The 23,431-nt window shown below is 32.5% G+C and overlaps 4 protein-coding genes across 4 annotated transcripts; all 4 read left to right on the top strand.

Annotated features, from left to right (window-relative positions):
- Window positions 1–4,135: 4,135 nt before the first annotated feature.
- On the top strand, window positions 4,136–5,249 carry LOC107423769 (protein SRC2). The gene has a single exon (XM_016033395.4). It carries the CDS (start codon window positions 4,265–4,267, stop codon window positions 5,072–5,074), a length of 810 nt encoding a protein of 269 aa, XP_015888881.1. The 5' UTR covers window positions 4,136–4,264; the 3' UTR covers window positions 5,075–5,249.
- Window positions 5,250–5,393: 144 nt separating this feature from the next.
- On the top strand, window positions 5,394–8,307 carry LOC107423616 (UPF0496 protein At3g49070). The gene is made up of 3 exons (XM_060819738.1): window positions 5,394–6,480; window positions 6,581–6,669; window positions 7,128–8,307. The coding sequence occupies exons 2-3, from the start codon at window positions 6,621–6,623 to the stop codon at window positions 8,213–8,215; spliced, it is 1,137 nt and encodes a 378-aa protein (XP_060675721.1). The 5' UTR covers window positions 5,394–6,480; window positions 6,581–6,620; the 3' UTR covers window positions 8,216–8,307.
- A 4,190-nt stretch (window positions 8,308–12,497) lies between these two features.
- LOC107423474 (BAHD acyltransferase DCR) lies at window positions 12,498–16,752 on the top strand. The gene is made up of 2 exons (XM_048470593.2): window positions 12,498–13,021; window positions 15,557–16,752. Exons 1-2 carry the CDS (start codon window positions 12,569–12,571, stop codon window positions 16,466–16,468), a joined length of 1,365 nt encoding a protein of 454 aa, XP_048326550.2. The 5' UTR covers window positions 12,498–12,568; the 3' UTR covers window positions 16,469–16,752.
- Window positions 16,753–18,859: 2,107 nt separating this feature from the next.
- LOC107423492 (BAHD acyltransferase DCR) lies at window positions 18,860–22,710 on the top strand. The gene is made up of 2 exons (XM_016033062.4): window positions 18,860–19,389; window positions 21,543–22,710. The coding sequence occupies exons 1-2, from the start codon at window positions 18,937–18,939 to the stop codon at window positions 22,419–22,421; spliced, it is 1,332 nt and encodes a 443-aa protein (XP_015888548.3). The 5' UTR covers window positions 18,860–18,936; the 3' UTR covers window positions 22,422–22,710.
- Window positions 22,711–23,431: the final 721 nt, after the last annotated feature.

The raw sequence follows: 23,431 nt of genomic DNA, 5'->3' as shown, positions 1-23,431 counted from the left end.
ACCGCCAATTGATTTTTTTATATTAACTATCATGAATCTCATGCAATTCTGGATTGTTATTTTTCAATTTATATAAAAAAAAAATAATATTTAAATAATGTAGCATTATTTATATGATATAGTTTGCTATATAAGTTGTTTTTATTATATTATATTTCAATGTATAGTGTAGTATCATTTAGATGATTTAGGCTTTTTTACAATATATAATTTGCAATAATGCTACAAATAATGAAAAAATTTATCAAATTTATTTATTAAATGATATATATTAAAATATTATTATTAAAGATATTCATATAATTTAAATATAAATTATTAAACGCTTAAATAGATAAGTAAAATAAAATAAATATATATATAAAAACAAATTATAAATGCTATATCATTTGTCATATAATTTAGTCAACAAATTTAGTAAATATTTTAATAATTCTAATGTTATTGTATATTTTAATGATGTAAATAGAGATTCAAATTTCCTTGCAAAAGTATTTGTAAGGTTGACCTAATAAAAAAAATATTGAAAATAAACATCCAAATCTTTATTATATATATATATATATATTATTAATGTTGGATTAAAAAATAATGTAAATTTATAACAGATGTTATCATTAATAAATATTTTTACAAGATTAAAGGAAGCTTTACCGAAAAAATCTATTAAAGGAAACTAATATTTTAAAAATTAGACTTATTTATTTGTTGTCGTTGGATGCCCGTTAAATTTATCTTGTATAACAAAATAAGCTATAACAGATTCTTTCTCTATCCAAAATAAAAATAAGCTTATTCCTATTGTATTTTTTTTATTATCATCGTTATTTTTTTCTATATGATGATCATAATTTTAGGTTAATACCATTATGTTTTTCCTTTAAAAATAATTGGTTTAGATTAAAAAAAATATCTATTTAAGTATATATATTTACTTTGCAATATATATATCTATATATATTTGAAACAATTAATTGGTTTAAATATAAGCATTGATTTTCTCGGAAATATATATATATATATATATATATGAAAGCGTTGATTTTATTTATTTATTTTTATTATTTTTCTTTACAAATATAAGCATTGAAATTGATTAACTAACATGGCATTTACATATTTTGCCAAACTTATACCTTCTATTCTTCATAAATTGGCGATTCATTTCAAAACTTGTTAGGAATTAAAAATTCTAGATGCTGCAAAGATCTGAATCCTCTACTTACTTTTTAATCTCTTTGACTATGGTTGGCTTCATTCATTTCTAACTCAATCAATCTAGTGATCAAAACTAGTATCACATCATTTAATATACTATATGACTTTAACATGGTTATTAAAATCCACAATTCGTTTGCAATTCATCTAAGTTTTCCATTTTGAGATTGTGATATGAGAGAAATAATAACATAACTACAGAAGCATGGATATGACCACACAGCTCATATTTCAATGAAGAAGAAGCAAAAGGCAAAAAAAAAAAAAAAAAAAAAAAAACCATAACTAGCTGAGTAGGAAAGGAGTCAAAACTCCCATCTCAGGTTGAGTCGAATCCATCTGTAATACTGGATGCTATAACAGCTTAGATATTTTCATATGTTTGGGTGGATTAAGCATAATATGACTCTGGACAAATTTTAAGCATTTCTTCAATCAATTTTTGGTTTGAAGTGTATCATAAATAACTACTTTATCAGTTTGATTGGTTGATTGGAGTTTTCTCATGGTCTAGAAAATTTTCATTGTGTGAAGTAGTTTTTGATTTGTAGTATTTTACTTTTTTATGGTTTTCTAGGTTTTTTCCTTTTGATGAATTTTTATAAGTTAGAAAAAGATACATGTGCAGAGATATAATTATTTTTAAATAAAATAAAATGTAATGATGAAGTGAAATTCGAGACATAGAAATTTCCATGTATAAAATTATAAATGATATATATTAATAAAATTTTAATTAATATAATATAATATAATATAATATATATGTCGATCATGTGAAAGTCTTGTAATATATTAAATAATGTGCTATTAGTTTTGACCATTAGACTGACCATTAGACTGACCAGAAAAAGCAACCGGAGAATCAAGTCCAAAATAACACTCGCTCTATTTTTCAGAGCCAACTGAGATTGGGCTAGGTAGAAAAGTTGTGAAGTTGTTGGTTTAGTTTGGGTTTAAGCCCAAGCAATAATTTTTTGTTTCAAGCATAGGATTAACAGACTAAGTCTACGATTTTCTTGGGCTCATTGCTCATCCAAATATTTTTTTGGGCTTAATGCTCATCCAAATATGGCAAGGTATGATTGGAAAATATTTTCTTTGACTTGAGAAAAACAAAATCATATCATTTTCTAGTTTTCAGTTTTATCGAAATTCTATATTTTGAGTTGGAATATTGTTATTAACCAAAAAAAAAAAAAAATTGTTGCCATGTTTTTTTTATTAATAATATTGTTTTATTGATTTTAATTAATTATGTTCATGCATATTTTTGTTGAAAAAATAAAGCTTCCAATAATTAATTTTATATTAGTTTTCTTTCTCTTGCATATATTCCATTGACAAATTATACATTACTTGTACGGTAAACCATTCCCTTTTTTTTTTTTTTTTTCAACAAAACCTATCAAACAGCTATGCGACCAAACAGTTAGATCACAGTACCGAGAGCAATTTAAATTGAAACCCAAAGACTCAAAAAATATAATATGAATGTGGAGAGTCATTATTTGTAATTTATTTATTCCAACCAAAAAACAAAAAAAAAATTGTTAGGCATCTGTGAATTCTTGCAGTTAATTGTAATATGGTTTCCTCATCCTCATTTGCTAAGGTTTAAAGATCTAAAAACAAATAGACAGATCATACTTTATTTAATCAAACATTATAAAGTTGAACGAAATTACGTCTAGTATCATACTTACTGCATGCTGTTGACATCTATATTAGTTATTTCATTCATGTTGTTAAATTTTGTAGGTGAGACTATGTGTTTAAAATAGTGATCATGCGTTTTTTCATTTTAGTTTATTCTTTATGATATAAAATGGTATTTTTATATTAATATAGTCTGATTAACCTATAAACATAGTATTTTCAGTCAGCCTGATGCTGTCAATCTAATATTCCAAATCTCAAGGATTTTATGTACAAAATGTTATCATATTTTGGGTTAAGTTTTATCAACCATTCTTAATTTTTGTTTAAATACATCTTTATTCCTATAGTTTCAAAATTTCCAACAACCTCTAATAAGATTTTAAAAAAAAACAAAATCTTAATTCCATATTTCTTCCATTTATACACCTTGGATTAATTTCACACTTCGTATTGAAGTATTAGCTATAATTACCAAAAGCAGAAAGATTATATTGTAGTTTAGCGTAAACCTAAGAAATCCAGATCAAATAAATCCCTTGTTTTTTTTTTTTTAACTGTACCTTTCTGATTGAGTGTTCTTTTTTCCTTTTATCTACTCCAACATTAAAATACGCCGGCAGGAAAAATGCCATCCTAAGAACCGACGGTTTTGATTGAAACTTCAAGAAACAATTGACAACGACATATTTGTTTTAAAAAAATTCAATAATTTGTATGTTTAAAAAAATAAAAATAAAAAATTGGACACCGTGCCATGCGGATTGAAAGGTGTGAGGCCCAATAATAAGTGAGCTCATCCCGTGTCAACACCGCGTACTTGGTCCATTCCTTACCCACCTCGCTAGAATATTCGGCCACATGGATAATGCTCTTTCAGGAGTCCAATCTCCACAACCTTCCAGACGCACGCCCCTTGATACCGGCAGTGTCCGGTCACATTATTTATTAGGATTCGTACAGCTCCCATCCTTTAATAGGAAAAAAAAAGGAAAACTGACAACTGTCAGTCACTTAAAACAACCTCAGATACGCATTGCTAAACTGCCTAAGCTATCACCTATCCCCGTTTTGCCCCTACCCGTATCATATCTCTTCCTCAGACCGCTTTGCGCAAGTCAAGCCTATCTGCTATCTCCGATACTTCCTCTGACCATAACACCCCCTCCGTCTTTCCCAAAAAGCATTTAAAGCAAGACCAAAATTGTACATTCCCAAAAAGCATATTCCTACGAAGGGCAATTCTGTTGTTTTTCAACAAAACCATGGGCGATTATAAATATCTTTTGGCCGCTGGTACCTACATAAGCCCAGAAGTAGCCAAATTCCTTCGCAAATCGTCACCCGGTCTTTTTTTAACTCATAATATACCATTTTTACGCTTCCAATGGCGTCCCGGCACGAGGTCGAAGTGAAGCTCTCCTCCGCCAAGGACCTCAAGAACGTCAATTGGCGACACGGTCCGCTCAGGCCCTACGCTGTCCTTTGGGTGGACCCCAATAACAAGTGCTCCTCTAGAGTCGACCAGAACGGCGACACGTGTCCAACCTGGGACGAGACCATCGTCATCCCTCTACCTGGACCGGTCGACGACAAAACCACTCTTTTCATTGACGTCGTCCACGCCGGTTCCGAACCCGACACCAAGCCGCTGATCGGCTCGGCTCAGCTCCGTCTTCGTGACGTTCTCGAGGAGGTCGGCATCGGCGAGAAATCCAGCCGGAGTCTTAAGCTCAAACGGCCTTCCGGCAGGCCACAAGGTAAGTTAGAAGTTAACGTTACGATCAGAGACCCTTACCATCGTGCGCCTGATGCGTACTACGCACCACCTCCGTATGGGGTCCCACCGCCAGGTGCTCAGCCATCCTACGGTGCACCGTACGGAGGAGCAGCACGCGATCCTTATTACGCGGCGGGCCCACCGTCTGGGTACCCAGCATACAATGCTTACAATGCGCCACCGAATCCTTACGGTTATGGTCAGGCAGGTTACGGGCAGGTTTCTTACGGCGAACCGGTGTATGTGGAGGAGAAGAAGAAAAGCAAGTTCGGTGGGATGGGGACCGGATTGGCTGTGGGTGCTGCGGCAGGAGTCCTCGGTGGAGTCGCATTAGCGGAAGGTGCTGATTACGTGGAGGACAAGATTGATGATGAAGTTGAAGAAAGAGTGGATGAGGATCTTGGATTTGATGAGTGATTGGCTGTTGTCGAATGTTAATGTGGGACCCCTTACAATTTCCTTTTGTTTGTGCGTGTGTTTTACTGTTGGACTTGGATAGTGGCGTGCGGGCACTCTATATTCTACATGCTTCTCGATGTCATCCTGTAGATTTCAACTTAATCAATACACCAATTTAATGTTTTGCCTAATATATTAGGTGTCCGCTTTTAATTGGTGAATTTATGACCCCACAGCGAATGTGGGGCTGTGATTTGCACAATAAAAAGCAGAGAACAAACCGATTAGATAGAAAAACGAATATATGATTGTTGCTTAACATAAACGTTCATTTACGAATCAATGCGCATTGCTAGCTTAAATTTCCCAATCATTTTTTTTCATAAGAATTTATCATCAGCAAGGAGGAAAAAAATATATGTTTTAGGAGAAAAGACATATATGCACAACGTGGTACATATGTGGCGCGATTGATCATCCTCAATTGCATATTTCAATAAATTGGGGGGTTCATATACTTTGAATTTTGAGTCCTGGATTACATCGAAGTCGAGTTAACATCCTTGACTCCAGGATTGAATTTGGTAGAACATAGAGGATCAGCGATTTTATATATTTTAAATTTAAATTTGGGTAGGAACCAAAAAATAATATATATATATATATAACTCAAAAAAGAAAAAGAAAAAAAATTAAACAGCTTCGTCGTTAAGAAAATGGAGATGTTAGATTATAGTCAAAGAATGTCTTTAGTTGGACATGTCATTTCCATGATCTCCACACGCTAAAAGATGGCGTTTGGGCATCTACTTGAACGGTGGGTCAACTCCTAAGAAAAAAAAAAAAACCGAAAGCAGAAGAATAATGCTTCTCGGATATATTTCATGTTTTTGTCGCTTCCTTGTTTACGTTGCGAATTAAAGTATTATTTTTATCACATGTTGTCTTTGTCTTTAAATCCCCAAAATGTTATTTTATTTTGTTTTCTGCCCTTGCATTCAAACATCCATAGTTAAAAAATTATAACCAAAAAAGAGAAATATATGGTTCAAAAATCTTACTTAATGACTTTTTCCATCTCTGACACAGTAAAGTATTTCTGTTAGCAAATTCTTGTAGGCACATATAGATACACATAAAAAGGATTTGGTTGCTATAACGGAAAGAAAAATTATCAAGTTTCTTCCAATAAATAATTAATAATCCTTCACTTGCACTACAAGATCCTGATTGAAAGCCATGTATATATGAATCTTTCTTACAAGCAAAAAGCAAATTAAAGCAAAAGAAATGTTTAATAAGGTTTGCTTTTTATATATAAAAGGGCTTCTAATTTTGTTCCCTTAATTCCTTCCCCAATACTTGTTACAAGAATTGAAACCTTCAAAAGCTATTGTTTTGAGTCACTTTGATACTTTATACAGGTAGGCATATAAAAGAAGCTCTATCACATTCATATTTGTTGTTGTTGTTGTCTTTTTTTTTATTTATTTATTCAATTTGTTATAGTTGAATTCTTTCTAGGTGTTGTTTAAAATTATTGAGATTTCTCAATCCCAGAAGAATGAAGAGAAAAATTGGCTCCCGCATCAGGAATTTCCTTTCCTGCACTGGTAATATTTGCTTCTCATCTATAATTTGTTGCCATATATATTTTGTAATTGTGTTCATAGGAAAATTTTATAGTTAGATGAGACAGGACATGACTCTTTTTTTTTTTTTTTTTGATGAATGGACATGATAGATATCTGGAATAGTTTGATTTATTTATCGCCATAAACCAATCACATGACAGGTATAAAGCTTTAAAACTTATTCCTATTTTAGATTAAAAAAAGGACGAAACACTGTATAAGAGAATGGGATAACCTGGTATAAGTCAAAGTCAACAAGAATATCAAATTAAAGATTTACTATAAATCTATTATCATTATTGGCTGGAAAGATAAAAAAGGCTTTTTGCTTGGTATAGGTTAGGATATGATGCCTTTACCACTCCCATTTTTTATTTTTTATTTTTCGGTTTGGACGCACTTTACCAATTTTTTCTTGTAAATGTAAAATTTAGCAGTATCCGGAAATACCAGTTCGAACCTGTCAATGGGAGTAGAAGATGTTCGTGAGGAATATGCCAATGCCTTCCGTACCGAATCATACATAGACTTCTGGACACGTGTCCTCACATTATCCAACGGTGAGTCCCCCACATGTATTCCACTGGGCTCCACCAGTGCTGCTCGGCTTCCATCCTATCGTCTTTTCACCGAGCATCTTCTGGATCCGGATCAAGCTACCGTTGCCCGGATCCTTACTTTGACCCGTAACCGACCCACTTGCCATACACTACTATCCGATTACTTCACCCAAACTGCTAATGCTTTCATCATCTGCAGCCTCCTGTTGAAAGAGATCGAACACACACGTGCCAAATACCGTTCCTTTAAAACCACACTTCATTCCCTTGAAGCCGTTGAATTCTACCCGATTAACCACTTTCCAACTTTTTTAACCCGGTTAACCGAATTCTCCAACTCCATCAACCCGTTTGTATCATCCTCTTCGTCACCATGCCGGGTTAGGACAATCCAATCGGGTTGCTCCGAATTATTAAAACGGCTTGAGTCGAGCCGTAACAAGACTCAAACCAAGCTTCATCTCCTAAACAAATTCAAACACAGCTCGGCTTTTGTCCTTGTGGCATTAACAACTTCGTTGAGTGTAATTGTTGTGACACATGCTCTATCATTGGTGATAGCAATGCCAAGCCTGATTGTGGCTTCGCTTGAGCTGGCTTCATCGAGGAAGCTAGCTAGAGTGATAGCTCAGCTGGATTCAGCCGCCAAAGGGACATATATATTGAATAGGGACTTGGATACAATTAGCCGGATTGTGACCCGGCTGAACGATGAACTTGAGCATATGCGTGGGATGGCCAAGTTTTGGGTGGAGCGGGGAGAGGGTCGGGTCCGGGTCCGGGCCACTGGTGAAGTGGCCCGCCAGCTGAAAGAAAATGACTCAAGGTTTAGGGAACAGCTTGATGAATTAGAGGAGCATTTGTATCTATGTTTCATGACCATTAACAGGGCCAGAAACCTTGTAGTGAAAGAAATTGTGGATCCGGATCAGCCGACCAAAGCCCCATGTTTATTCTCAAATTAACAAATTCATCAATATTATTATGATTTTTCGCTTTTTTTTTTAATATTTTGACCACAATTATTTTGTTAATTGATTTTTGAAAATCAAAGAAATGATAAGAAAACGAAGGATATGGTTGGTGGTTTGGAGAGGAGGAATCAAAACAAAGTGTTATAAATATATTAAAGTCGGCAACTGTGCATTATTGACAAGAGAAAAAGAGGTCAGATTTTCAAACTTAAGCCAAATCTAGTTCACAATTTCAAAAGTAGTATATAAATTAATTTTTATAAAATTCAATCAAATAAATCATTTTTGATAAGTAAAAATCACTGTTCACCTTTATTTTGTTAGTCAATTTTCCTTTATTACTATTTTTTTTCCCCCTCTTTCCTTTCATAATAAATTAATATGCTGGTCTTCAGAGATATTTTTTATTCTACTATTGGGACTTGGGACTGAGATATTTTTTTTAAGTCACCTTCAGTTACTAAAAATGTCCACAGCAGGAAAAAACTTGATTTCACTATAAAAAATGTCAACGAACATTGATATCATTCTCAGAAAGTTAGAAAAGAAGCATAATATGCAATATAAAAAAAAACATAATGTGTCATAGAAAACATATAAAATATTACACTAAGTGCAATAAATATTCAAATTCCCAATGTAACAACAACTTCATTTTCACTATGCCCAAAACCTTACCATCACAAAAAGTCGAACAAACTCATAACATGAACCAAAACAGGGTAATAATTCGTATCTGATACTGGCTTTTAAAATATCTGGCAGTACAATTAAAAGTAGACTATCATTCATCCATAAAAACTGATCGACTATGGCCATTTCACGAGTCCATCACATCTTAACCGAGTCTACCATAAATAGATTTTGAGTCCCAAAACTTAGATACATCCATTATTAAGGTAATGTACATTGGTGCATTAGACCGTTTATAATTGCTCATCCAATAATTTCTTTGTATGGTCTACATAATTTGTTTTAACTCTGTGTCTAATGTGTGTAAGTAATCATTGGACGTTGTATGATTGTATCATATGGTATAACCGTTTTGTATAAGTTTTTTTTTTTTTTTTCCTTTGAAACAACCTCTGCAAACAAAGCACAATTATTCTAAATTTGAATCCCTTAAAGCTAAGATAAAATAAAATAATCTAATATAAATAGGCACAAATATTGCTGCAAATTGGTAATTGTATTATTTTGCAAAAAGTTTGTAGTTAAAAAAAAATAAATAAATAAAAATATGGCAGGAGGCCGGTCTACCTTGAAGTTTTCAACATGAACATTTAACATGCACCTGCAGTTATGCCACGACTGCAGTTACTACCAAACCCTTCTGAATAAACCGAAGTGGTCGTCGTTATGTCAACTAATCTTCTTCAAATTACCAATAAATATTAATTGGAATTGAATGGGCTTTTTTTTTTTCATTTCAGTGCTTATCAAAATTTTCCACCTTGGCTAATCATTGCCTTTTTCTGACTTGTTTGTAGTAAGTTGGAATCTTTGGCTTGTTTTATTCTGCATCTTTCGAAACAAGTATTCGTCACTAAAATCAATATGATTATAACCCATTTAGAAACAAAGTCAATGTTAGATGTCATTTTTTAACCACTTGAATTTATGTGTGGCAACAAATTAATTAAATGACGCATGACTTGCAAATTTGTGCCGTTTAGGTTGGTAGCCGTCGTAATCAACATCCTTGTATAAGATTATTGTTGAGACTTTCAGAGGGATTGATAATTCTGTTGAATCTTTTAAATTTAAATTACAGATTGTCTTCTAATTTCTTATAAGAGCTTTCATTTATGCTTATATATATCTTAGAACATGTGACAAATTTTAAAAATGAATGGTTATGATTTGTTCTGTTTTATAACTTTGTGTAACTTTATTAATTACCAAATCCACTAATGCTTTAAAAACTCAAATATATATATATATATATATATATATTTTTTTTTTTTCTTTTGATATCGAATTGAAAAAAAAAAAAAAAAAAGAGAGATAATTTAGTCCTTTGGTACTATATATGAAATTTGCTCTGAATTAAACAACACATTATATGAATTTTTTTTTTCTTGGAAGTGGGGAGATTTAAATTGAAAATCATTGTTAAAAAAAAAAAACCACTGAACTGTTCTTGACGGGACACAAAAATTATATGCTAAACTAGCCATATTAATGCTAAACAACAATAAATTACATTTGTAAATATATAACAACAAAAATATATTGCATAAGAGTCTTCGCTTCTCTCTGATAGATCTCGAAATTTATTACAGTAGGCAGGTTTTCACATGGGTTATAAAACTTTTGGTGAGAAAGAGACTGAGAGTGCCTCAAACGCTGAAACTCACAAGAAACCAATAAATGAACACTCATAAAAAATCTCAACAATCCCAACAACGAAATAAGCATCTCAATAACAAAGCTTTCATACATATGGAAAAAAAGAGTAGCAAGATTGATTTTGTGCATGATTTTTAGGCTTTGTGATTAATTCTATGAGCATCTAAAATCTATATGAATGCCTTGGATTCCTTAGCCATGGAGGAGAGGCTGAGATTAAAATAACTCCATATCGGGTTAAGTGGTCCAATTCCTATAAACTGCCTAGCTATTAGCTTGCCCTAAGATTCAAAATAAGATTTATCACAACTAGTGCTTTTTAGATTTTGTTGGATTTCTTCAGTAATTAATTAGGTGAGGAATTAATCAATTACATAGTACTACGGAATTAAAAAAATTTGGCTCCTTAATGACCGATTTAGATAGAAATTTGGTGACCACCTAACAGGGATCAAATTCAAAATCAAAGTTAAATACTTCCTGTTTGGGAAAAAGAAAAACAAAAAAACATCACATTTCCTTTTCAATACGCAAAACATATCTTAAACCAATATGGTTAAAATTTAAAATCATAATAGAAGTAGATAGCAGTTGAATAAGACTAAGTTAGCCATACCCGCTACCTAATAATCTGGACTTATAATTTATTAGATTTGAAATTCATATGCAGCTCTTGGAGGCCATCCATATTTTTTGTCTTCTTCATTTATCTCTCTCAATTTCTTAATGATATTAATCTTATATTTCCACCATTTTGTTTCTCACTCAAAATAATATAAATATATATATATTTAAAAAAAAAAAAAAAAAAGGAAAGAAGCTTTGGTTTGGTCTCTCTTATATATCAATCCAATAATTTTAAAGACAAAAATTTAAAATTAAAACCATTTTTCTTTAAACAAAATATAATAACTACCAACAACTTAATAAATTAAAAAGTCATTAGTTTCCACCGTATCATTAATTTCATGTAAGTTCTTGTGGAGACAGCTTCGATTGTACATACGGTGAGCCGTCTAATTCTTATAATTTCATCGCCTTAACCACCCACAGCCGAAAGACCATGGTGATGGGTCCAAAACCGACCTCATCTCATCAGCCAAATTGAAACTTTGTCCATGCAACTAAGTCGTTTTTTTTTTTCCTCTCTAATTTTTATCCCAAAAATTTCCAAAAATTATATATATATATATATATATGTATATACACACACGTATATACATATACATATGTTTATTTTTTGTTATCCCCCTTTTTTTCACCATCCAAGTAATGCTAATTTTGGTAAAACTTTAGCCCCAAAAAAATATAAAAAAATAAAAACAAAAAGACATCCGTTGTACGTGACCAATTAGATCCAATTTATGCATCAAATATCATAGACCAAATAGTGGAATATAATTAGGGGACAAATTGAGGCTCTGAGATTTCAGACGTGGCTTTGATTCAAGACTTTTATTTTTAAAATGCTTCGTTAAGAAAAAAAAAAAAATCGATATATGCCTTGGTAAAATTGATGTATCTCTTCAAAACAGGGTACTAATTGTATTTAATTTGCCATTAACAGAAGCAATTACATAGGGAGGAGAACTGAAAGTAGTAGTTTTACTGACCTTAAGTAGTTTTACTGACCTTCACCCAATTTAATTTGCCATTAACAGAAGCAATTACATAGGGAGGAGAACTGACAGTGGTAGTTTTACTGACCTTCACCCAATTTAATTTGCCATTAACAGAAGCAATTACACAGGGAGAACTGAAAGTAGTAGTTTTACTGACCTTCACCCAAATCAACAAACGAAAAAGACAAAGTACAAGCAAGCATTTACGGTCTACAACTGCTCCATTGAAATCCATGTATTAATGCTGCCCAACTACATCAAAAGAACTTCCTATAAATATTCCTCTAAGCTATTCATTTTTTCTCAACCCACTAAATTCTGTCCACTCTTATTCAAAAAACTTTTTTTCCAAGTTTATTCCCGCTCAACCATGGAAGCTGAAGCTGGCCAAAATGGGGAAACTTTGAATGTGAAAATCACAGCCAAAACTCACGTGAAGCCTAAGAAGAAACTTGGGAAGAAAGAACACTGTCAATTGGTCACATTTGATCTACCATATCTGGGTTTTTACTACAATCAGAAGGTGTTGTTTTACAAAGGGAATAACTATGAGGAAATGGTGGAGAAACTTAAGGACGGGCTTGAGGTGGTTTTGGTGGAGTTCTATCAGATGGCTGGGAAGTTAGGGAAAGATGAGGAGGGTGTTTTTAGAGTGGAGTATGACGATCAGACGGAGGGTGTTGAAGTGGTGGAAGCAGTTGCAGATGAGATTAGCACAGAGGATCTATCTGCTGAGGAAGGTACCAATGCTTTCAAGGAGTTGATACCTTATAATGGGATCTTCAACTTGGAGGGAATTCATAGGCCTTTGTTGGCAGTGCAGGTAAACCTTCTGATTAATATGTACCATCATTATGAAATTGTTTTATGCAAATTTATACTAATAAAATTAAGCTTTTGCTCTGTTTCGAAATTGCTTTGTTTTTGCTTATCTTCTAATTAATTGTTGGGTTTTAATTTGCCGCATTAATGCTGGTTCATCACCCACTGACTTCTAGTGTGGTTATGTAGTCAATGGTGTTCAAATCAGATAGGAATTTCTCCTCCTTTGTGAACCCAATGACTGTATGGTGAATCTCATTTAATTCGAGCAAATTAGAGCTTGTTTCATCTATTAAGGTTTGGTATTTAATGTTTTAAAAAATAGAAGACAATTTTATGCGCATAATCAGATAGGGACTTGCCAGGTGTGAGTGAATTTTTTGCCTTTTATTGTAATGAGTGAAATTGTATCTCTACTATTTAAGAAATTAATAGGTAAACCATAGGGCTCAAGAGATAAGGATTTCATATCTCATTTATGCAATTTATTTTATATATTCAAAATTTAGTATAACAAATCAAATATCTTCCGTTTAAATTAACGAAAATATTGATTTATTAAAAAGTAGAAAATATTAAATTATTATTTATTTCAAAATTTTAATACGTAAATCTAATTAACGACTGGATTTTTCCTCATTTGAAAATCAATTTGTTATTTATAAATATTAATTTTTTTAAAATAGATAATAATATAAATTAAATATTTTGTAAATTTTGAACTTTAATACCATATTAAATTACTAATAATTTGAAAGTTAAATTCCATAAAAAAATTAATATATATATATATAGCTACCTCCTTTACATTATTGAAGTTGAGTGTTCTGAAACTATATCTAGAAAGATTAATGTATTTTCTCCTCTGTTTTATGACTTTGAAAGGATATCCAAGTGCCCCATTTTCGTCTAATAAAGATTTTATTTTATTTTACTTTTTTTTTGTGTTATTTAATAGACCTTCCATACTTATTTTTATGAAAGGCACGTGACCAGGTAAAGACTCATGAGCTCCAGACCATAGCCTTAAAACAGAAGAACCAAAATCCCTAAGTTGTCCTAATCCTGAAGGACCTGTCGATTTGCCTTTGCATGTCTCTTTGATGCCTTGCTAATTTACTATTTTTGGATTGTCCACAAACTTAATGATTTTATTTTCTTGTCTATTTTCCCCTTACATTCAATTCCTTCTTAGATTTTTTTTTTTTTTTCTCTAGTTGATTTAATATACTATTTTGGAAATCAAAAGTCTTTTTCATGGGGCTGTATACATGAGACTCAGAGTGACCTTGTGAACATTCAATTAGAAAATCGCAATTGGAAAAGGGAAAAGTAGAAAATGAGAAGAAATCAAAATTTAGAATTGTAGCTCTAAACGTTATATTTTTCTTACGCATCCACCCTTGTAGTCATGCAATTTTTTTTTTTTTTTGGCTAATTTATGGTTACGCTTCTAAATGACTATTTTTCATACGATTTCTTTATTTATTTTTGGCTGAAGTTCTAGTACGAAAAATTCTTTATCAAACACCTAGAAATATTTACAAGATCACGTGCACAGCAAGTGCCGCTTACGACTTGGATAATGGCCACCCACATCTGACGCAGTATAACTCATAAAACACATAAAATATATTCTGAAATAATGGATGGTCCAAGCCGAGAAGTTTTATTTATTTATTTGATATATGCTTTTTTTTTTTTTTTTTTTTTTTTGGGGGGGGGGGGGGGGGGGAGAGAGAGAATTTGATATATGCTTGCTTGGCGTTTATTTTTCACAGTATTACCTAAGATTTCACAAATATTTCAATTAGATGCCTTCGTCAGAATTTTGGATGTGGGTTTTAAGAAAGTAATTTGTAAACACAATTAAATCAAATGTTTTCAAGTCACAAATAAGATATTTGAATGAATTATGTTTAAGTTTTATTCTACATAAACTTAGGCAATTACTCGAGAAAAATAATTCTAAACATTTGTTGTGCTTTTCTGTGTGCTTAATTTGTGGATTGGGAATTATGAGAAAATAATTATAAACTTTTGACTGGAAATATATCAATGGGAAACAATTTTGATAGTCAATCTTTGTTGAGTCTTACATCCAAAAAGGTAGATCAAATGAAGAAAACTGCCGATCCATCACACCTATTTATAAGCGATATAAATTTAATTTTTGGTAAATTCTATTTGAATTTTGATATGGATTCTATATGTCTACATCACTATATAAGATAACTATATAAATTATGAATCAAATAATTTGTGAACATTTATAAAATTAATAAGAGGCAAGATATCAATGATCCAATCCCTCCAATCTGGACCGATGAAAGTTCTTTTTTTTTTTTAAATCTCTGTTGCGTCTTACTCAAATGACAAAAGTACACTAGGTTAGACTACCCTATTATTCATGGTTGTACTTGGGAATAGTTGTTGTTTTTTTTTTTTTTTAACGAAATTACTTGCTTTTCATATTTATTTATCTGTACCGTTTATCGCTTGGTTCTATTAAATATTCCTGTGGTATCGCTCACAGCTAACTAAGCTGAAAGATGGACTTGCAATTGGCTGCGCGTTCAACCACGCGCTCCTAGATGGAACATCCACGTGGCATTTCATGAGTTCATGGGCCGATATCTGCAGTGGGTCCTCCACCATTTCGGTCCCACCGTTTCTAGACCGCACCAAATCCCGCAACACGCGCGTTAAACTCGATATCCCACTGCCGTCAGATCCAAATACCACATCCAACGGCGATGCTAATAACCAACAAGTTTCATCCAACGGTAAGACCGAAGTAGCGGACCCACCACTCAGGGAAAGAGTCTTCAAGTTCTCCGAATCCTCCATCGACAAGATCAAGTCAAAACTCAATGCATCGGACGGCTCAAAGCCATTCTCCACATTCCAATCACTCTCCGTCCACATCTGGCGCCACATCACCATCGCTCGCAATCTGAAACCCGAAGACATCACGGTGTTCGCCGTTTTCGCCGACTGCCGGAAACGGGTCGACGCACCGATGCCGGAGAGCTACTTCGGGAACCTGATCCAGGCGATATTCACCGGCACGGCGGCGGGATTGCTGCTGGCGAACCCGCCGGAGTTCGGGGCGGCGATGATCCAGGGGGCCATAGAATCGCACAACGCGAAGGCGATCGAGGAGAGGAACAAGGAGTGGGAAAGCGCGCCCAAGATGATCCAATACAAGGACGCCGGACCTAACTGCGTGGCGGTGGGGAGCTCGCCGAGATTCAAGGTCTACGAGGTGGATTTCGGGTGGGGAAAACCGGAGGGAGTGAGGAGTGGAACCAACAACCGGTTCGACGGCATGGTTTATCTGTACCAGGGGAAGTCCGGCGGGAGGAGCATCGACGTCGAGATAAGCTTGGAAGCTGGAGCTATGGAGAGGTTGCAGAAAGACAAGGAGTTTCTCATGGAAGTTTAAATTGAATTTGCAGGTATTTTATTTTGTGTGGATGGAGTTTAATCAATTTGAAGTTGGTAATTATTCTGTCTTTGTTTTATCCAATCTGTGCTGTGATTTTTTAATTCGCTATTTGGAGTCTATAATAAATAGAGAACATAAATCACAGCAGCAATTGGATAGTACTTATCGCTGTTCGTTTTTTGTTAAAATTTGGAAATGGGACTTTTTTTCTATTTTATTGTATGGAGATTATATATATATATATGTATTGGTTTTTATCAATTAATGGATAATTATCTCAAGATTAGTGCTTCGTAAACTTAATATTGAAGTTGTCCAGAACTCGATTTTAACTTCTTCTTTTTTTTCTTATTTATTTTTTAAACGTATGAATATGATATATGATAAATAATAATCTTTTTTTTTTTTGGAAATAGTGATAAATAATAATCTAAGCCTTAATTTAGAGGGACATTTCATAGATCAGCATGTTATCATGCAAATAATGATGAAAATATTTGAAAATTTTAATAGATATGTTTTGTTTCATTTTACCCAAAAAAAAAAAAGAAAAAAGAAAAAAAGAAGAAGAATAAGAAGAAGAAGAAGAAGAAGAAGAAGAAGAGACTGGCCTTGTTTGATCTAAAATACATTGACCTTCCCTTTACCGGTCAATATTAAGCCACTTTTTTTTAGTAAATACAGGCAAATTTTACTTAGCCGAAAAAGAAAATACAGGCGACTTTTTAGTAAATTGGTAAAGTCAAGCATCAACTGCTAAGTTATATATACATATGCATATTTTTACTTGATTATCTAATAAATTATATCTAATAAATTATTCTCTATTTTTATAAATTTAAAAAAATAAAAAAAAAATATGCAGAATATTTTTTATTAAATAATCAAATAATTAAATTATAAAATATTTAATTCTAAAATTATCATCATTGAAAAATGTTATTTATAAAATAAATTGATATTTATTCTTAACTAAAATAATTAAAATTTAAATAATTTTAAAATTAGTTAAATTGGTCAATATTTTCATTATTAGTAGTTAGGATTTTTTATTTTATTTTTTTATATTTTCAGAAAATTATATATTCTAAAAAGAAAAAAAGAAAAAATAATATATTATATATACATGTAAATAACAGTGAACAATATATACATATATTGTTATATACATATATTGTTAAATTCGTAAAAAATGACAGTTGATTTCTAAATTGATGCCAATATATATTTTTTTAAATTGGATTTATAAATTATTTTATTACTAAAAATATTTTACAATTAAAGTTTGAACAGTTAGGAATAGTAAAAAAAATAATCTAATAGGCAGCATTACTCACATTATAATAAATTTAGTATTTATAAGTTATCGTTGAATGTTTTTGCCTCTTCTTCTAATCCAATTTAATTATTTTTTATAAATTTATCAACTATTGATAGTAGGTTGTATAATATCTATTGTCTAATTTAATTTGTTATTTTATGTTTACTTTTTATGCTTTATAATTATATTGAATTGAAAATTTTGATTTAATATTGTTTTTTTGATTTTTTATATACAATTTGATTGCAAATTTTTTTTATAAGTTATTATTAAAATAATATATAGCAATTATATATGCTATGTATCGCACGATATATGTATCTAGTTTTACTTAGCGGAAAAAAAAAATACAGGCAATTTTTTAGGAAATAATGGATACAGAAATTTATCAAAATAAAAAAAATCGAGATTATTATCTCTGTTTTTTTTTTTTTTTTGGCTGAAATATTATCTCATGAAACACTATAAAATCCATCAATAAATATTTAATTTGAATTCAAATGATATGATATTAGTATCATATAAAAGCAGATAATTACTTTTCATACTTTTCAAAAAGCAAAAGCAGATAATTATTTTTTTCGTCGCCTTTGTGTTGTTGCGGAGAAAACTGAAGAAAAATTGTGAAGAAAATGATGTATGAATTTGGACTATGTTTGGTTTTAAACTGTAGATCCAATTTATGCATAAGACATAATAAACCAAATAGTGGGATATAATTTGGGGACAAATTCAGGCTCTGAGATTTCAGACGTGGTTTTGATTCAAGACTTTTATTTTCGAAAATGCTTCATTAAAAAAAAAATAAAAAATTGATATATGCCCTGGTAGAATTGATATATCTCGTCAAAACAGGGTTCTAATGGTATTTAACATGCCATTAACAGAAGCAATTACACAGGGAGGAGAACAGAAAGTAGTACTTCTTTTACTGAACTTCAACCAAATCAACAAAAGAAAAAGGCACCAGATAAGCAGGCATTTATGGCCTACAACTGCTCTATTGAAATCCATAAATGATACCCAACTACATCAAAAGAACTTCCTATAAGTATTCCTCTAAGCTATTCATTTTTTCTCAACCCACAAAAACCTGCCCACTCTTATTCAAAAACCTTTTTGCCAAGTTTAATCTCTCCCAACCATGGAAGCTGAAGCTGGCAAAAATGGGGAAACTTTGAACGTGAAAATCACAGGCAAAACCCATGTGAAGCCTAAGAAGAAACTTGGTAAGAAAGAACACTGTCAGTTGGTCACATTTGATCTACCATATCTGGCTTTTTACTACAATCAGAAGCTGTTGTTTTACAAAGGGAATAACTATGAGGAAATGGTGGAGAAACTTAAAGACGGGCTTGAGGTGGTTTTGGTGGAGTTCTATCAGATGGCTGGGAAGTTAGGGAAAGATGAGGAGGGTGTTTTTAGAGTGGAGTATGACGATCAGACGGAGGGTGTTGAAGTGGTGGAAGCAGTTGCAGATGAGATTAGCACAGAGGATCTATCTGCTGAGGAAGGTACCAATGCTTTCAAGGAGTTGATACCTTATAATGGGATCTTGAACTTGGAGGGAATTCATAGGCCCTTGTTGGCAGTGCAGGTGAACCTTCTCATTAATCATGTACCATCATTATGATCTGGATTTATGCAAATTTATACTAGCAAAATTAAGCTTTTTGCTCTGCTTGAAAATTGCTGTGTTTTTGTTTATCTTGTCATTAATCGTTGGGTTTTATTTTGCCGCATTAATGCTGGTCCATGACCCACTGACTTCTAGTGGGGTTCTGTAGTCAGTGGTGTTCAATATTATGGGGTAGATAGTGTTAAATTACCATTTATGTTAAAAGTTTAATGTGTAGATCTAGTTTAGGTCTAGATTTTTATTCATTTGTAACTCATTTTGATACTTATAAATGTTAATTTTTTTTAAATAGATTCATTTTGATACTTATAAATGTTAAACTTTTTTTAAATAGATAGTAGTGTAAATTAAATGTTTGGAAAATTTTAAACTTCAATACTATGTTAATTACTAATAATTCAAAAACTTAAATTTTAGGAAAAGTTTAATATATATATATATATATATATATATATGTATAGCTAATGTTTGTAGATAACTACCTCCTTCACATACTGAAGTTAAATGCTCTTAAATTATAGCTAGAAAGATTAAAGTATTTTCTCCTCCGTTTTATGACTTTGGAAGTATATCCAAGTGCCCCATTTTCGTCCATGAAAGATTTTTTTTTTTTTTGGGGTATATTTTTTTTGGCTCTGCCCCCAGGCATTTCTTACTCTCCAGTAGACTCGAACTCCAATAACTAGCCTTGGGTGATGGTGCTTTTACCAACGAAGCTACCATACTTGTCTTTATTTCTTTTATTTTTTTTTTTTTGGGGGGGGTATTTAATGAACCTTCAAATACTTATTTTTATGTAAAGCAGGTGACCAGATAAAGACTCAGATCCAGAGTTCCAGACCATAACTTTAAAACAGAGGAACCAAAATCACTAAGTTGTCCTAATCCTTAAGGACCTGTCGATTTGCCTTTGCATGTCTCTTCAATGCCTTGCTGATTTACTATTTTTGCATTGTCCATAAACTTAATGACTTTATTTTGTTTTCCGTTTTCCCCTTACATTCAATTCCTTCGTAGAATTTTATTTTTAATCAAATTAGTTTAATATACTATTTAGGAAATCGAAAGTCTAATTTCATGGGGTTATATACATGAGACTGAGAGTGACCTTGTGAATATTCAATTAGAAAATTGCAATCCGAAAAGGGAAAAGTAGAAAATGAAGAGAAATAAAAAAGCTATATTTTTCTTACGCATCAACCCTTGTAGTCATGCAATTTTTTTATTTTTTATTTTTGGGTAATTTATGATTACGCATGACTATTTCTCATACGATTTCTTTATTTGGCTGAGGTTCTCGTACTGAAAAAACTATAGCATATACCTAAAAGTATTTACAAGATCACGTGCACCGCAAGTGCCGCCTACAACATGGGTAATGACCACCTAAATCTGACACGATACAACTCATGAAACGGACGTACAATAAATTCTCAAAAGATGGATGGTCCTAGCCTAGTAGTTTTATTTATTTATTTGATATATGCTTCTTCTTCTTCTTTTCCATTTTTTTTTTTTTCTGTGGACAGAATTTGATATACGGTTGCTTAGGGGTTACTTTTCACAGTATTACCTAAGATTTCACAAATATTTCAATTAGATGCCTTGCTCAGAATTTTGGATTTGGGGTTTAAGAAAGCAATTTGTTAACACTTAACAGTTAAATCAAATGTTTTCAAGTCAAAAATAAGATATTTCAATGAATTATGTTTAACTTTTATTCTACATAAAGTTAGGCAATTATTTGAGAAAAATAATTCTAAACATTTCGTTGAATTTTCTATGTGCTTAATTTGTGGATTGGCAATTATGAGAAAATAATTGTAAACTTTTATTACTGAAAAATGTATCATTGGGAAACAATTTTGGTAGTCAATCTCTGTTGGGTCTTACTCAAAAGATAAAGTTTTTTTTTTTTTTTTTTGGGTGAATACTCAAAAGATAAAAGTACAATAATGTAGACTGCCCCATTATTTATGGTTGTACTTGGGTATAGTTGTTTTTTTAATTATTTTTATTTATTTTTAATGAAATTACTTGCTTTTCATATTTATTCATCTCTACCGTTGATCTCTTGCTTCTATTAAACATTCCTGTGGTATCGCTCACAGCTAACTAAGCTGAAAGACGGACTTGCAATTGGCTGCGCGTTCAACCATGCGATCCTAGATGGAACATCCACGTGGCATTTCATGAGTTCATGGGCCGAGATCTGCAGCGGATCCTCCACCATTTCGGTCCCACCATTTCTCGACCGCACCAAATCCCGCAACACGCGAGTGAAACTCGATATCCCACCGCCGTCAGATCCAAATACAACAACCAACGGTGAAACCGAAGTAGCGGACCCACCACTCAGGGAAAAAGTCTTCAAGTTCTCCGAAACCTCCATCGACAAGATCAGGTCAACACTCAACCCATCGGACGGCTCGAAGGCATTCTCCACATTCCAATCGCTCTCCGTCCACATCTGGCGCCACGTCACCATCGCGCGCAATCTGAAACCTGAAGACATCACGGTGTTCACCGTCTTCGCCGACTGTCGGAAACGGGTCGACCCACCGATGCCGGAGAGCTACTTCGGGAACCTGATCCAGGCGATATTCACCGGCACGGCGGCGGGATTGCTGCTGGCGAACCCGCCAGAGTTCGGGGCGGCGATGATCCGGGGGGCCATAGAATCGCACAACGCGAAGGCGATCGAGGAGAGGAACAAGGAGTGGGAAAGAGCGCCAAAGATATTCCAGTTCAAGGACGCTGGAGCGAATTGCGTGGCGGTGGGGAGCTCGCCGAGATTCAAGGTCTACGAGGTGGATTTCGGGTGGGGAAAACCGGAGGGAGTGAGGAGTGGATGCAACAACCGGTTCGACGGCATGGTCTATCTGTACCAAGGGAAATCCGGCGGGAGAAGCATCGATGTCGAAATAACCTTGGAAGCTGGAGCTATGGAGAGGTTGGAGAAAGACAAGGAGTTTCTCTTGGAGGTTTAAATTAAATTAAATTTGCACGTATTTTATTTTCTATGGAGGGAATTTAATTAATTTGAAGTTGGTATTTATTCTGTTTTGTTTTATCCAATCGGTGCTGTTGGAGTCTAAATGGGAATTATCTGTAATAAATAGTGAATATAAATCACAGCAACAATTGGATGGTACTTATGGTTGTTTGTTTTCCGTTAAAATTTGGAAATGGTACTTTGTCTATTTTATTGTATGGACAATATATATATATATATATATATTGGGATTATCAATTAATGGATAATTATTAAGATTTGTACTTCGGAAGCTTAATATTGAAGTTGTCCAGAGCTCGATTTTAACTTTTTTTTCTCTTATTTATTTTTTTAACGTATGATATATGATAAATAATAATCTTCTTTTTTTCTTTTTTTTGGTAATAATGATAATTAATAATCTAAGCCTCAATTTTGAGGGACATTTCATGGATCAGCATGTTATCATGTAAATGATGTTGAAAACATTTTAAAATTTTAATAGATTGGCTTTGTTTGATTTTACCAAAAGAAGAAAAAAAAAGATTGGCCTTGTTTGATCTAAAATACATTGACCTTCTGTTTACTTGGTCAATATTAAGCCATCTTTTTTAGTAAATAGAGGCGAATTTTATTTACCAAAAAATATATATATATACAGGCGATTTTTTAAGAAATATTGGATACGAAAATTTATCCCAAACAAAAAAATAAAAAAAAGGAGATTATTATATCATAAAACAATATAAAGTCTGTCAATAAATATTTAATTTGAATCCATTTTCACTTAGTGATATGATGTATTTGATTCTTGTTCCATTTTGCAGAAGCAAATTTCAAATAATTTGGAAATTGCCTAGTTCCTTTTTTAAAATCTATTGCATAATGTGGATTTCATGTATAAGTTGTACACAAGTTTGTAAAAAAGGATTATGTAGTTTCAAATCACTTTTTGTTCTTTTCTTTAAATATATATATATATAGATATAGATATATTGCTATATG

The sequence above is a fragment of the Ziziphus jujuba genome, chromosome 8 (genome assembly GCF_031755915.1).
Source record: "Ziziphus jujuba cultivar Dongzao chromosome 8, ASM3175591v1".
NCBI lineage: Eukaryota > Viridiplantae > Streptophyta > Magnoliopsida > Rosales > Rhamnaceae > Ziziphus > Ziziphus jujuba.
This window is presented reverse-complemented; position numbering and strand designations above follow the sequence as displayed.